Genomic DNA, 14,738 nt, shown 5'->3' on the forward strand with positions numbered 1-14,738 from the left:
AGCACAGCTCCAGACCATTCCCAATCCTCCTGCAGCAACCTCTCCCCCTAAGTCCCTCCTCTCCACACCCTGACCCTTCCAGGGGTACCCTCTCCTGGCCTCTGTCCTTCCTGTCTGCCAGCTTGGTGTGGACCTGCTTTTCTGCCCAGGCTCTGTGCTCTCCTCCAGCATGGGTCTGCCCTCGGGCCAGACAGTGCCTGCAAGGGTATCGGAGCCTGTATATGGCTTAGGAATGTGGGGAATGTAGCATATTCTGTACAGTCACGGGAATGTCCCCTTCTCTTATTTATTAGTGTGCCTCCCCCTGCCCTGGGGTGAGGACAAGAAGCGACTTTGCTATAGGAAGTTGTTTGAACACGGTCGTGGGCATAAGAGAGGCAGACTCACAGGGTGATTGCATCAATCTTATTTGCCTTAGATAACAGGTTTAAAATGAAGCCCACTTTAATTGAAAACAAAACAAGTGACAAGACTGTGATGTCCTTTGTACATTTACTATGGTGCAGCAAGATTTTCAGCTCTAGGTACACTCCTTCCAAGAAGAACAAAGGACATCCCCACACATGACATGGAAGACAATTCTTCATTTCTCTGACAGTGACTTCTTGAATTGTGAATATAATAAATAAATAGAAAATATATCTTTGTCCATGGTGATGCCTACAAGAAATGTTTACATACAAAACACACTATACATCTAATGCCCGAAAAAGAACCAGCTGTTTCGGCAACAATAAAGAAGACAAGCATTTCAGAGGAATGTTGTTCTCCTTAAAGCCCTAACTCACTTTGACTCTTATGCACAGAAAGAACAAGAATGATTTTGTAAGCAGTAAGTACAACATATGTGCCATTGAGAAAAATGCCTAGACGCTGGATTTTGGTGAATAGTTTAGGAAAGAAAGTTTTATGTACAGATCCTGTGCTGTTAAACATATGTACAACTCTGAAAACTTTCAAATAGATAATTATTTTTTTTAATGAACTGAGTCAACATTCCTGGCCCCCTGAAAGTGATCACATCCTAAATGGTTCACAGTGCGAGACCCTTGCATTGAAAGAGTTTGAAAACTCAACCAATCTGTAGATAAGAAGACATGAGGTCATTTTAACTCTCCTCCCTGACAGCACTCGCCTCCCTGGCAGAGGTCCTTCCTGTCATTTTGGCCTTTGAAACAGCCATATCTTAAATGTCAGAGACCCACCGTCACCTCCCAGTTTGGTGGGAAAGACCTCTCTGGCAGTTGGGCAGGGAAAGGGATAAATGTGGCTCCTTGGAGACCAGGGAGCCCTTGTGAATGAGTGTAAACCACCGAGTTCTCCCTTTCCCAGGAGCCCTTCAGCTTGCTCTAGAGCAGACGCTTGAGAGAGCAGGACACTGAGCAGCTGCTGAGAGGGACTAGAGGTGTACCCCACGGCTGCTGAGATCCCCCAGGATCAACCACACCGGCTCACCAGAAATCTGCAGAGCTAGGGGGCACCAGGGCTGAAAGAGTGAGCAAGGTGAAGCCCACAGCACCCCACGACCAAGGCCAGGGCTGGCCAGTGTGCACAGAGGAGCGGGAAGGGGACAACATGGCCAGTGATCGCTCTGATTCCCTTCAAGGGGACTTTGTCACCATTTCCGGAAGCTACTTGAGGGGTGTGGGCACCCTGGGCAGATGGCAGAGGCAGTGTGGTGTGGCAGCAAGTGCTGCAGTGGGCTCCCAGGGCCCTGCCCTGCTGTGTGGGTATGTCCTCCCATCTCCGGTCTCATTTTCCTTGTCTGTACAAGGAAGGCATCTGACCAGATCTTTTTCTAAGGTCCTTTCCAGCTCTGGAATTGCAGACTCAGTGGGTGTGCAGTTCCACATCCTTGGGTCCCCTGGGTGGAGTGTGATGAGGCCCCAGCAGGTGCTCTCTTCAGTGGAGACAGAAATGGGGCTGGCTGGGCCCATTCCACAGGGCTGGGGACACACTCAGCCCAGCCCACTCCTTCCTCTGGCATGCTTCTCTGTCATGAGGGCTCAACCCCAAGCCAGTCCAGAGGCTACCTCGACTTTCCCTTCAAGGACCCCACCGTCATTCTGCAAACATGCTGCCTCCTCCTAAGAGGCCACCCTGACCACAGAGCTCGTGCCACCCTCCCTCCTCTGGCCAGGTGCTGGTCCCTGTTCTACCTCTCTGTCACTTCTGTGGCTAGTGTTACAGCGCACAGGCCTGGTAGCCCAGCCCACCTGACTGCAAACCCTGGGCACCAGCATTCGTTCTCAGCACTCCATCCGGGGTGCCCTGAGCACCCGGAATCATAGGTGTCAGCTGGAGAGATGTTCTCATCCACTGCCGGTTCCAGCTAACATGTGAAATGCCACAGACTTCTGGAATCTCAGAACTGAAAAGGCCTTTGAAGGTTACCCAGTCCCAGTCCCAGTCCCAGCCTGCCACCCGAAGTCTCCCAAAAGGTGGGACACCACCAGCAGTGGGCTTGCCTCTTTCCCCAGGATGGTGGGTTCCGTTTTGGTGAGCTGTCTGCACAGCAGCTCCTATCCTGGGAAAGGTAGTTCCTGCTAACAGGAATGAAGATTTCCTGAGAGCCAGGGCTCCATTTCCTACATCTGCCACCCTCATGCGTCTGCTGGGGACCAAGGAGACCTGTGAATGGCCAGCCCTTGGGTTCATGTCCCAGCTGGGTCAGGGACCTCAGTAGGCAGCACAACCCAGGTCTCCTCGTGGGGTCCCTGCACCCCACTGAAGAAGCACAGATAGAAGAGAAGCACCCAGGAGGCTGCAGGAGAGGCGGCTCCCTGCAGGGGCCCACGCTGCCCCTGGGGCTGCAGGTAGATACTTGAGTAGGGGCAGGTGGCAGCACCAAGTCTCTGAGGTCCTTCCCTTGCCCATCAGGGGTGATACACACTCCCAGGCAGCTCCTGGACAGGGGCTGGGGGAGCCAGCCATGCTGCCCTGGTCTGCTGCCCAAAGCACTGTCACTGTCCACCCCAGGTGGCCATGGGTGGCAGCTTCCTCACAGTTTCTTCTTCCTCACCACAGGGATGGGCACAACCTGAAAGATTTTGGCCTTGTGGTCCTCGGTGTCCAGGGTAACCCAGATGGGCCGGAAGCTGCCTTTGAAACCAATGAAAGCCATTTGCTCTGAAAAGCAATGATGAGTCACATGAGCAAAATCCCTGAGAATGGTAGCCCCCACCCCTTTCCAGGGCTCCCCATCACCATTCTCTAACCCCCACCAGGCACCCCCGCCCCCAACCACAGTTGACTGTGTCACTCTGGGAAGAGCTCTGTCGATGGCTCCTGACATCTGTTCATAGGGGCCGTGCAAGGTCGCCCCCGAGCCCCAGGGCCATCTAGGCAGGCAGTGGCTCTGCTTTACACAGGAGAGCCACACACAGCGGGAGATGGTGCAGAGTGGGAGAGAGGACACCCCAGCCTGAGAACATGCTTGACTTTGAGCTGACCCTGTGGTCACTAGCAAGTTCCTGCCCCTCTCTGTAGCCCAGTGTTCCCTCCCATCTGACAAATGATGGTGTTGGCATGAAAGATTTCCTCAGCTCTCCCCCTCTGTGGCTCTAGAAGGAGGGTCAAAGAAGTGAAGGCACCTGGCCACAGCCATGGAGTAAACAGCACAGCCCACATTAAAACGTGAAACCCCAAACCCTCACAGTGCTCCCCATCTCTCAGAGTTTGAGCATCCAGCAGGCCTGAGAATCCATGTCTATATTCAGAAACAACCCGCCTGGCAGGCAGCACACATTTGTCACCACTGGGCAAGTGCCACTCAACTTAGGTCACCCTACATACATCAGCTTTTGGCAACAGGATCTTAATTTAAAAGACAGAGATCCCAAAATAATCCCAGGCCCAGGCTGGAAAAGATGCTTCTCTTTTCCTGGTGTTCTCCTTTGGCTGGTTTGAAGGGCTTTCGTTGTTTCTAGCCTTACGAAAGTGAGGGAGAAGGTCCCAACTTGGAATTAGCCATAAGTGGCTAATTCTCAGCATCCTCATCTTACATGGAAATAATAGTACCTGCTGCCCCCATTACTAATGACTAAATGAGATAATCACGAAATGTTCAGCAAGGTGCAAACAGCAACCACAGTGACAGCTGCCACTATCATCCGTGGAGCTGCTCTGCGTCTAGAGGACGCTGTCTGAATCAGATCTGAGGATAAGGCGTGTCCACTAACATTTCTTCTGGCATAGCCAGCAAGTCTGCACTAGGCTTCGCAACAGATGAGCCATGTGCTCTTAGACAAGACAGGTAGATTCTCTGGGCTTTAATTTTCTCCTTCTCTACCTATCTCAGAGGAGCAAGTAGGAGTTTCACAAAGTGCGAAGGTCTTCACGAATGGTGGCCATCAGCTGGGACGCTGAGGAAGAGGTAGGGCCCCAGCCAGGCTGAACAGCAAGAACCAGGGAGGAGCATCAGAAAAAACCACTTCTCTGATGATTCTTTAGTTGAATAAAGAGCTCATGTGCTGAGCAGCTGAGTGAACAACTCTAGCAAGTGGACAACTTTCCCTTGTAAGAGAAACAGGTGGCTTGTGGCCATCCATCCCTGTAGAGCTCTAGTTGTGTTGAAGATGCTGAGACTGTGCCCATGGTAAGTGGGAAACAATGCTACAGACTGAGCAAAAGAAAACAGCAGCCTCTGTGCCCAGCATTTGTCTTCTTTAGCCTTGTGGTCAGTTTAAACCCCAGTCTGAATCCTTACCTTTCAACTTGAGGCCCTTGTCTGCCCCAAGCTTTTCCAGCACTCTGGTCCATGGGCCCCTGGAGACATATCTTCCCTTCGAGGCCATGAGGACTATGGAACTGAGTGAGAAGGGGCTGGTTAGATGACTGGAATGGGAGATCAGACCGCAGCAAGGGTGCCTGGGGAGGGCCCGGGTGTGCGTGGTGGGACGCAACTTAGCTGGCCCAGAGGCCTGGCTGGGGATTCAGGAAAGGGCAGGCTCTCCTGTGTGCCCAGCTGACAGGCTCTTTCCATGAGGTAACCGGCGCTCCAAGCACCCTCCCACACGTCTGGGCAGAGTTGGTGCCCATGGCCTTCTCCAAGCCTAGACTCAGCACTCTGCTTTCTCATGCCTGTCCCCAAGCAGGACAGAGTACGTGCGCAGAGCACACAGTCTGGGCAGCACCCACACCAGATGCGGCTCCTAGGGGGGACTTCAATGTGCGTGAATGTTCTCAGTCCTGCCTGGCAGGGTCAGACAGAAATAAGCTGGGACAGGAGAGAGAAAGCAGAGGGGGATGAGGAAGAAGAGGCAAGGGAAGGAGGGCGGGAACATCTGTCAAATCATAGAGCCACCCAGAAGTCCCCTGACAGCACTAGCATCTCAGGGGACCATCGGCACTGGCGTCCCCTGGCATCTGTGTGCACCAGAGCAGGCCTTCCAGATCAGAACCTGCCCTAGTGAGACTCCCGGGTGAGAAGAACATGCAGGTGACTGACAGCCCTGTGCTAGTCTCTCTTGGGGCCCATGTTGCTTTGTCTTCTGTTGATGTCACCAGCTGAGCAGCCCAGAGCCACCTTCCATGAGCTGCAGGAAGGGCCAGGCTTGAGACCTTTCTGAGAAGAACACAGTGCAACTACCACCTGCTCAGGGTGACCTCTGATGGTTCACGTCACCTCTCAGGTCAGGCAAGACAGGGTTACTGCCTCCATCTAGTAAACCGGGAGACTCAGGCACATGGTCCCAAAGCATCTAAGAGGACCGGTCAAAGGGGAGCTGGGCCTGGGAGGGGCAGAGGTCTAGGACAGCGCATGTGCCAGCTTGAAGGACCCAACTTGCAAAAGTCCAACCTGAGAATGAGGAGTGTCTGCTCCCCTCCTCGGGTGACCTGGAGCGTGTTCAGTGTGGTGGCGGCAGACTCAGCAAGCCAGCCAGACGGCAGGAAATGAGCAGCCCCCTTGGGAACCGACACAGGGGCAGAAACTTGTGGCGCTTGCAGCCCAGCTCTCCAAGGAGCTCCCTAACCACAGACCACAGACCAGACATGGGAAATTGCATGGGATTCTGGGAGCTGTTGTCACCCCCATTTGTGTCCCATCAGGAGCTGCAGAAAAGCTGTTAAAGTGCTGAGACCTGGTGTGAGGTCAGGGCAGGCAGAGTCCTACCCTGGAGGGTGAGTGGGGTGAGGCTGGCCCACTAAGGCCAGAGGGCTCAACACGGATGCGTCCTTGACTTTGGCTTCAGGCTCCGTTCCCAGGGGAATATTTCCCCACTGTTTCATTTCAGAAGGGAAGCTAATGGCCCTCTGGCAGAGCTCAGCCTCCCTGCCCTGGTGGACTCACACTGGGGTCATATCCTACAGATGGGGATTTGGGTTAGCTCCCAGGAAGGGCACAGGCCAAGAGGTCTTCTCGTACCACGACAGCCTCCTGACGGTGCCCAGAAGCCCACCTGTCCACACTGGGAGCCTCCCTTTGCCTGGTATGTTACCCTTGTGGCCCCCAAGTCCCTGCACCAGTGAGCACAGGGTCCCCCACAGGGTGACAGGGCAGAAGCAGCTCCAAGAAGCCATCCTCAATATTTCTGGTGTCAGTAGCTACTCTTCTTTCCCTGGGACCAATGGTGTCCCTGTGGATGGGGTGAGAGGGTAAGGCAAGAGCCTGGCCCATTCTCTGCTACTTTCCCAGGAGGTCAGAGAGGGGTCTGGGTTTCCGGCTTGGCCCTCGGCCTGGATCCTCCAATGAGGGCTTTCCCTGTGGAGGGGCAGTGGGGCTGAGAGGAGCCTCTCATGCCATCCTGAACAGAGCAGCTCAGCATTCTACAAGCTTCTTATAACCTGTTTCATTTCCAGAAAAAGTATCCTGGCCAAAAAAGGCATGAAAACTACTGAAGTCTAGAGAATTGGTGAATCTCCACCTTCGATGTGAATCTGCTCGTGAGAAGCATGACACTAATGCAGCGTCTGAGGGGGACATTGAGTGGGACCACATGTGAGTCTCACGGGTCCAGTCCACCCCATGCCCAGGATAAAGGCGGCACCTGGGGAGCATGTTAGTTTCCATTCAGTGACTATTTACTAAGCACCTCCCATGTGGCAGACACCACGCTAAGCACTGAGACCTTCCAGCAGGTCATGGCTCCCAAGTGGTTTCTATGCACATTTAACCCTCCTGGTTCTGGGCTAGAAATGTAAAAGGAATGGAGCTGTGGCCCCAGTGACAAGAAAGCTGCATTCTTGATGGGCAAGAGACATGTGCACCAGTCCTGCTGTGAGTCGTGCTCTAATAGAGGCAGAGCTTTTTAGTTGCATTGGAAGAGCCCTCACTGAGGAGGTGGTGTGTGTATTAGACTAGAAAGGCAGTGGGGTGTTAACAAAGATTGCTAACGAGGGACACAGGTAGCCCCTACATTCAAGAAGCTCACACCAGTAGCCAGTATGGAAGATAGATTCAGGTTGGGGTGACTGGAAGAGGGTGGCCCACTAGAAGGTCATGGAAATAGTGCTGGTGACCATAGGGAGGGCCCAGACAGGGCAACAGTATAGAGACTGAGAATTCAGTTCTATAGGAGACACGGAGGTGGCCTTTTCCAAGTAGCAGTTGGATGTGAATGTCTAGCACTTAAGAAAGAGATCTGGACTGGAGATCTCAGAAGCCACCAGTGTTTGGATTGTACTGAAGGTGTGGGCGGGGATGAGATCATGCCTGGAGTGTGTACAGTGAGGAGGGCCAGGGATCAGGGCAGCCATCCCATTTGTAACAGGGCAGTCCTGGCCACCTCGGCCTGACCTACATTCGCTATAGCCCTGGCTCCAGCATGGGAGTCAGCAGGCCCAGAGGCTTCCTCAGGCTGCACTAGGGTTTGTGGCAGACGGCAGAGACTCCCTGAGCCTTCTCAGACCAGTTTGTGACAAAGGCCTCAGGGAAAGGGTGGGACCCTGGCCCAGGGTCCCACAAGCAGAGGCAGGGACTCACTTGTCAGGGATGGCTGCTATGTAATTGAAGAGCTGCCACGGGATGCCCTGCAGAATGGAGTTCCTGAAGCTTGCATGGCTCAGCACATGCCCTTGGCGCCCGTCAATCACAACCACCTGGATACCGTCTTCTGAGCTGGGGAACTTCCTCCCATCTACCTGCAGAGCCAAAGCACCCAGGTATAAGGGGGGAAGCCAAGAGGTTCCCTCGTGTGGGAGGTACCCAGGCAGGACCTAAAGATAGAGGTTGCCATGCAGCTGCTCAAAGCACAAAGGCCACTTATCTCAGTCCCTCATAGCTCTCTGTAGCAGGCTGACTAGTGGCCCCAAAAGACATGTCCACCTGGAACGTGTGAAAGTGAACTGGTTTGGAAACAGTCTTTGAAGATAAAATTGCAAGTCAAAATCATTGAGGATTTTTAGATAGGCCCTAAATCCAAGATGGGTGCCTCATAAAAGAAAAGCAGAGGGAGGTGTGTGAGCAGACTCTCCCTCAGAGGTGCCAAGGGGCCAGGCCTCCGAACTGTAAGAAGAAGACGTTCTCATGTTTTGGCTGCAGCCCTCTGGGGACTGATGCTGCCTCCCGATGAGCAGGCCCAGGCCCTGCAGGGGGCCAAAGCCACTTACCTCGATGTAAGCAAAGTCGTTCCAAAGGTGGAAAAAGTGCTGCTTAAAGCTCTCCATCTTCACCTCCAAGAAGTGGTCCTTTGTCTTCTGAAAGACAAATAAAACCCACCATGGTGGTCAGATCCGGGCAGTGGTTCCCTCATCCCCCACCCCCCATGAAAGGGTTTGTGGAACTGAGCAGACATCCAGACAGCAGCCTAACTGGATCTGGGCCAGCTGCAGGCCCCAGGGCCCAGGGCCCAGGCCCCTGTTAGCCACTCACCAGCTGAAGCCCAGAGAGCTTCTTAGGCATCGGCACGTCTACGACGGCCCTCTCGGTGAACTTGGGGTAAGCCGAGGCCGTGCAGTCGCTGACACCTGCATTCTTTGGGATGAGTGCTTTGATCTTTATTCTCTCACAGCCTTTCACAGAGCAGAAGGCGAACTTCTCTCTCTCGTTCTGAGCTTTCAACCTCAGCAGCAGCAGCCTGTGCACAGAAACCAGTGGCTGTTCCTCAGTGTCTGAAACCTCCCCGCCCCTACCGCCCTGAGACATCTGCCGTGCACTCGTCATTTACTATGTAGTTAGAGCCAGTGGCCTTATAAGATAGAGTTGTGTCCACCAGAGAGGTGTATGTGGTTGGAGACATTTTAAAAAACAAGCGCATTGAGGAAAGCTAATAATGGTGATTGTACTCTGACAGGAGCTCCTTGCCATGCTACAGACATACTGTGAAGCCTCTCATTATCCCACCGAATCCTCAGACAGTCCCGTCCAGGCTGTACCATTATCACCCTGATTTCCTAGATGGGGAAACCATGGCTCAGAGACATGAAGTGACTTGCCCAGGAGACCACACGGCTGAGAAGTGACAGAGCCGGGGTTTCCATCCTATCGTTGTGCCTGGTGAGGAAAAGTTCTGAGTCTTCCTAACTCTGGTCTTCTCCAAACCATAATGTATTCCAAACATGTTTTATAATTTATTAAAAATAATTATTATTGTGAAGAAAGCTGGTTCTGTGGTACAGGCAGTCAGACTGTGGGGAAACTACAGCACTAACTTGGGAATCATCGAGACTGTTTCTTTAGCTCAGAAAAATGCTTTCAGGCTGAGTCTCATGTCTGAACATTTGCAGATGTGATATGGGTGATCTGACACAGGTGCTTTCCAAGACCCACCTCTCCCTGAGCCCCAGTGGACCAGGCCACCCTGCCACCATGACCCCTTGCACCCACCACACAGCAGGGGCACACGTTGGACCCACAGAAGGCCATCTGGCTATCAGCTACCCAATAACCAAGAAGAATCTCCCTCTCACATGACCCGGGGGGTCTTGTGTACTACTGGCTGGTACTGAACTGGAAGGTTGCATGACATTGGGGCTAGTGCAACTATTTTGTGCCCTGAGGATCTGGGCAAAGAAGGCAGGGCATAGCAAGAAGTAGATACAAGAGGCCAAACCTGCGAGTGGAGTTTGAGAGTATGAAGAGGGAGAGCAACCCAGAGGTGGGGAGGTGGCTGCCTCACATGATCCCTGAGTAAAGTAGCAGCTGCTAGAGAGGTCTCTGCCTGGAGTGGAGCTCCTCCGTCTGCATTCTATGCCCTGCATAGATCTAGGGGGTAGGGAGCCCCCTTAGAGCAGTTTGGTGGGGGCCAGGTGGGTGCTGCCTATGGCCCCAGCTCCCCTGGAGGCTCCCAACATGTTCAAAAGTTCCCATTTCTGGGACCAAGGCACAGAAGTGGGATGGGTGCTGGGGCTTCTGCACAAGAATTAACAGCATTCGGGTTTCTTTGTTGCCGTGATGCATCAGTTCATCTGGGCTGGGAGGGATCTGAAAGGCCATCTAGCCCATGCCCCTGGTTTTTTTTTTTTTTTTTTGTAGAGACAGAGTCTCACTGTACCACCCTCGGGTAGAGTGCCGTGACGTCACACAGCTCACAGCAACCTCCAACTCTTGGGCTTACGCAATTCTCTTGCCTCAGCCTCCCGAGCAGCAGGGACTACAGGCACTCACCACAACACCTGGCTATTTTTTTTGTTGTTGCAGTTTGGCCTGGGCTGGGTTTGAACCCGCCACCCTCAGCATATGGGGCCGGCGCCCTACTCACTGAGCCACAGGCGCCGCCCAATGCCCCTGGTTTTATAGACAGCAGCTGTCTTTCCTAACTCTGACCACTACTTGGATGTGCCCAAGTCTGCTGAATTGTGAGGTTTGGGGATGAATGAGCCAAACACAGACCTCTGCCAGCCTCCAGCTCAAATTCTGGCTGTGATCAGGTCACATTTCAGAGCAGCGCTCCTGAAGCCGTACACCATCTATACCAGACAGACTTATAATTCAGTAGCCCCTGGCTTAGGTGGCATTTGGTAAACTCAGCTATCCAGGGTTTTTTAAACTGGAAAATCTGAGAGATGATTCAGAGTTTATCTATTTCAGACTTTGGGATTCCTTCACTTTTAGCCTCTATTTTTATCACCCCTAATTACAACAAACTGGTTGTCAAAGGTAGGTAGGTCACTGCTAATGGCAGGTGCTCTCAATCTGAGAAAGAAAGAACCACAAATTTTTAAGGTGGAAATATTAAAAACAGCCCCAAGAATTCAAAAAGCCTAAGAGTGCAGAGCCCTTCTCCCTAGGAAGCAAACATTGTATAACCCCACCCATGGTCCCTCGGGGTGTCACGGAACTGAAGCAGAGGCTCCTACTCCACAGGCCTAAAGATAAATCACGCTGCCAACAAAACGTACATTACACAGCAACATCTGCTTCTGGGAATAAGGGGACAAATCACAGGTTTTGTTTTTTGAGACAGTCTTACTGTTGCCCTGGGTAGAGTGCCATGGTGTCATAGCTCACAGCAGCCTCAAACTCCTGGGCTCAAGTGATCCTCCTGCCTCAGCCTCCCAAGAAGCTGGGACTATAGGCACCTGCCACAATGCCTGGCTAGTTTTTCTGTTTTTAGTAGAGACAGGGTCTCGCTCTTGCTCAGGTTGGTCTTGAACTGCTAAGCTCAAGCAATCCACTCGCCTCGGCCTCCCAGAGTGCTGGGATTATAGGTGTGAGCCACCATGCCTGGCCCAAATCATAAATCTTAAAAGATTTTGATCAAAACAGTTCAACTTATTTAGTGGCAGTTTCCATTTGAAAAATTCACATCCTTGTCCTGTTTCCCATGATCCTAAAGAAGAAGAAAATCTGCATTGTTGGTGTGACAGACACTTTACCTTATTCAAATTTGGTTTCTTAATCATATTTCCTACTGCAATATCCAATTCCTCCTCCTTGTTTCCGTATGAGCGTTTGGGGAAGTGAGGAGCTACCCTGACTGGTGGGTATAGGGTATGTGTTGAGGAACAGGCCCTCTGGTCAGCCTTTGTACCTGAGTTTGGGGGTTGGCCTCTCTGTAGGGAGCTGCAATTGCTCAGTGCTGCCCAGGGCCAGCGAGGTCAAGACGGTTTATGAAGCTTTTCTCCATCAGCACTAAAACTGGACCTTCCTTCTTCACCACCAGTGTGCCTGTCCCACAACTGGCTTAGAACTTGTGTGGAAAATGAGGGGTATTGTTTATTTGCTCTCCTATCCCAACATTTTACTTATGCTTTTGATTTTTAAATTTTAATTTTCCCTTAGTCTAATTGATAAAGCCATAGCTCTCTGGGCAGCGCCTGTGGCTCAGCCGGTAAGGTGCCGGCCCCATATACCGAGGGTGGCGGGTTCAAACCCGGCCCCAGCTGAACTGCAACCAAAAAATAGCTGGGTGTTGTGGCGGGCGCCTGTAGTCCCAGCTACTCGGGAGGTTGAGGCAAGAGAATCGCTTAAGCCCAGGAGCTGGAGGTTGCTGTGAGCTGTGTGATGCCATGGCACTCTACCAAGGGCCATAAAGTGAGACTCTGTCTCTACAAAAAAAAAAAAAAAGAGAGAGAGAAAGAGGTAACATTGTTAGTCTTCTTCCATCTCTGGTGGATCTGGACACTCATTAAACAACAGATAGAAGAATAGAACTCTCCTTGCTTTTCTGGTTCTGTTAAAATGTTTCTTTCAGGTTACAAAAGTACATAACCCCCTGACCTTTCACAAGGTCTCCAACTGATGACCCAAGCACTCCCTCCACCTGTGCCACCACCCAAGCTACTCCAGCACCACACCTGGACTGCAGCGCTGCCGCCTTGTCCACCTTCTGGGCACCCCATTTGCTCACACATGCTCTTTTTTTTTTTTTTAGACAGAGTTACACTGTGTTGCCCTCGGGAAGTCAAAGCTCACAGCAGCCTCAAACTCTTGGGCTTAAGCGATTCTCTTGCCTCAGCTTCCCAAGTAGCTGGGACTACAGGTGCCTGCCACAACGCCCAGCTATTTTTTGTTGTTGTTGTCGTTGTTTAGCAGGTTCGGGCTAGGTTGGAACCGGCCGGCCCTGGTGCATATGGCCGGCGCCCTAACCACTGAGCTACAAGCAGCAAGCCCACAGACGCTCTTAATAAAGCTCTGCTATTAGCGCTACTCAGCCTGGTTCTTTGTGGCTCCTTTTTACGTCTTAACATCTAACAAACATTTTATCAATTTTCCTCAATATTAGAATAGAAAATTCATCATAAAATGGTCTTTTAGTTTTCTCCTCAAAGCGTTTGGTATCAACCTGTGTAGATGGGTCGGCATTCTTCAGATGTTAGACTCAATTTCTTTTCAGGGAAGGACCAGACAGCTGCCTGAATGCCCCCTGAATGCTCTGTCTGCATTACCTCTCTCTGGTGCACTTCAGCAGAAGGTGGAGGGCTTTGGATACAGATGGGTCTGAACTAGCAGGGCCAAATTTGTGCTGTGGCCCTGGGGAAAGTCACTGCTTTGCTCATCTCTACATTAGGGATCAAATCCTCTGCTCTGACAGGAATGCTGTGAGGATCTGAGATAACATCTCATGCTTTCTGGATTCTAAGTTACTGCCTTGACTTTTTTTCTGAAATGGGGATAGGCCCTACAGTCCTCGCGTATATAACAGAGTGTTTATTTTACTCCTAAAGCTAACAGTGTCTCCGGTGCATGGTAGAGTAGGTGGTGGGACAGTAGCCTGCACTAACCCTGAGGATGTTCTCAGGGTTATGGGGAGGCGGGGGACGAGATGGAGCCAAGCCGCTGTCCTGAAGCTTGGCTGGAGCCTGCTCACCCTGTGTCCTCGTCCCAGTAGTAGTGGCTCCTGCCGGGGTAGCTCTGCTCCAGTTTGTCCATCTGCAACGTCCTCACAAAGGTGCCCGTCTTGGACGTCTGCTTCAGCAGGCGATTATGAACATCTGAGAGGATGGAGAAGGTGGTGCCTCGTGGGTAGCAGAGCCCCACTCGGATCCAGTCGCCCCTAGGAGCAGAAGTAGAGTCAGGTGACAAGCAAGGATGTCCAGGCCTAGGTCTTGGGGAGAGAGAGAGTGCAATCTCCACCAAATAGCACCTCCATTTCCATTTCTGCATGGGGAATTTTGAAAGGATGCCAGCTGTGAGAATGATGGGGTTGCAAAGTGGAAGGAGAGGAAAAGCAGCTGAATGGGTCACTTGTGTGTCACCAGCGCCTCCCTAGGGGGGAAAGACATTCTCCCAAGGATTGTAAAGGGCACAGGATGTAAAGGGCCTAGGTTCGGCCACGTCCAGTGTGATTGCACAGCCCATTTCATCTCATTGGGTCTCATTTTTCACATCAGATAAATGTCTTTCTCATAGGAATAACTATGACAGGTAAGTAACATGCATAGGAAATACTTGGACATAAATATATGAAGCCCTATCTGGATGCCGTCAGCCTATCACTGTATCTCATCTCTCTCTCTCTCTTTATACATGGTAACAAATTCCCAGGTATTTTTACCATTTAATGAGCACTTGGCAATGCCAGGTTCTGCCACCCATTGTCTTACTCCATCCTTGTTGGACTACAGCGAGGTAACTCCATCCCCATCCCACCGATGGCAGAGGGAGGCTCCCAGAGGTTAGATGCCCTGCCCAAGGCCACCCACACCCACAGTGGGGCCTCAGCCCATGTGCTCCGATTCTTAACGGCCGGTGATGTCAACCTCTGCAGGTACCTCCCAGAGGAATCACACGAGCTAGCCAGAGGCTCTGTGCACACCAAGCCCAGGACTTAGCAACAAGGCGTAATCATGGCCACCAACTGAGTTCAGCCCTAGCAGCTGTCCCCGCTCACACCAGGCCCGGCCAGGCACCCACT

The 14,738-nt window shown here is 52.0% G+C and overlaps 1 protein-coding gene across 3 annotated transcripts in view; it reads right to left on the reverse strand.

Moving 5' to 3' along the window:
- Nucleotides 1-475: 475 nt before the first annotated feature.
- CEMIP (cell migration inducing hyaluronidase 1) overlaps nt 476-14,738 on the reverse strand; it is a 170,235-nt gene continuing 155,972 nt past the window's right edge. The window contains exons 24-29 of one of the 3 annotated variants that reach the window (XM_053595324.1): nt 13,692-13,877; nt 8,813-9,017; nt 8,551-8,634; nt 7,925-8,082; nt 4,709-4,809; nt 476-3,129 (exon numbers count right to left, since the gene is read on the reverse strand). In XM_053595324.1, the coding sequence (XP_053451299.1) occupies nt 3,002-3,129; nt 4,709-4,809; nt 7,925-8,082; nt 8,551-8,634; nt 8,813-9,017; nt 13,692-13,877 (862 nt within the window). In that variant the 3' untranslated portion in view covers nt 476-3,001. Of the gene's footprint in view, nt 3,130-4,708; nt 4,810-7,924; nt 8,083-8,550; nt 8,638-8,812; nt 9,018-13,691; nt 13,878-14,738 lie in introns of all 3 variants that reach the window. The other 2 variants (XM_053595323.1, XM_053595325.1) reach the window with 2 other exon arrangements.

Source organism: Nycticebus coucang, chromosome 6 (assembly GCF_027406575.1).
Source record: "Nycticebus coucang isolate mNycCou1 chromosome 6, mNycCou1.pri, whole genome shotgun sequence".
NCBI classification, from domain to species: domain Eukaryota; kingdom Metazoa; phylum Chordata; class Mammalia; order Primates; family Lorisidae; genus Nycticebus; species Nycticebus coucang.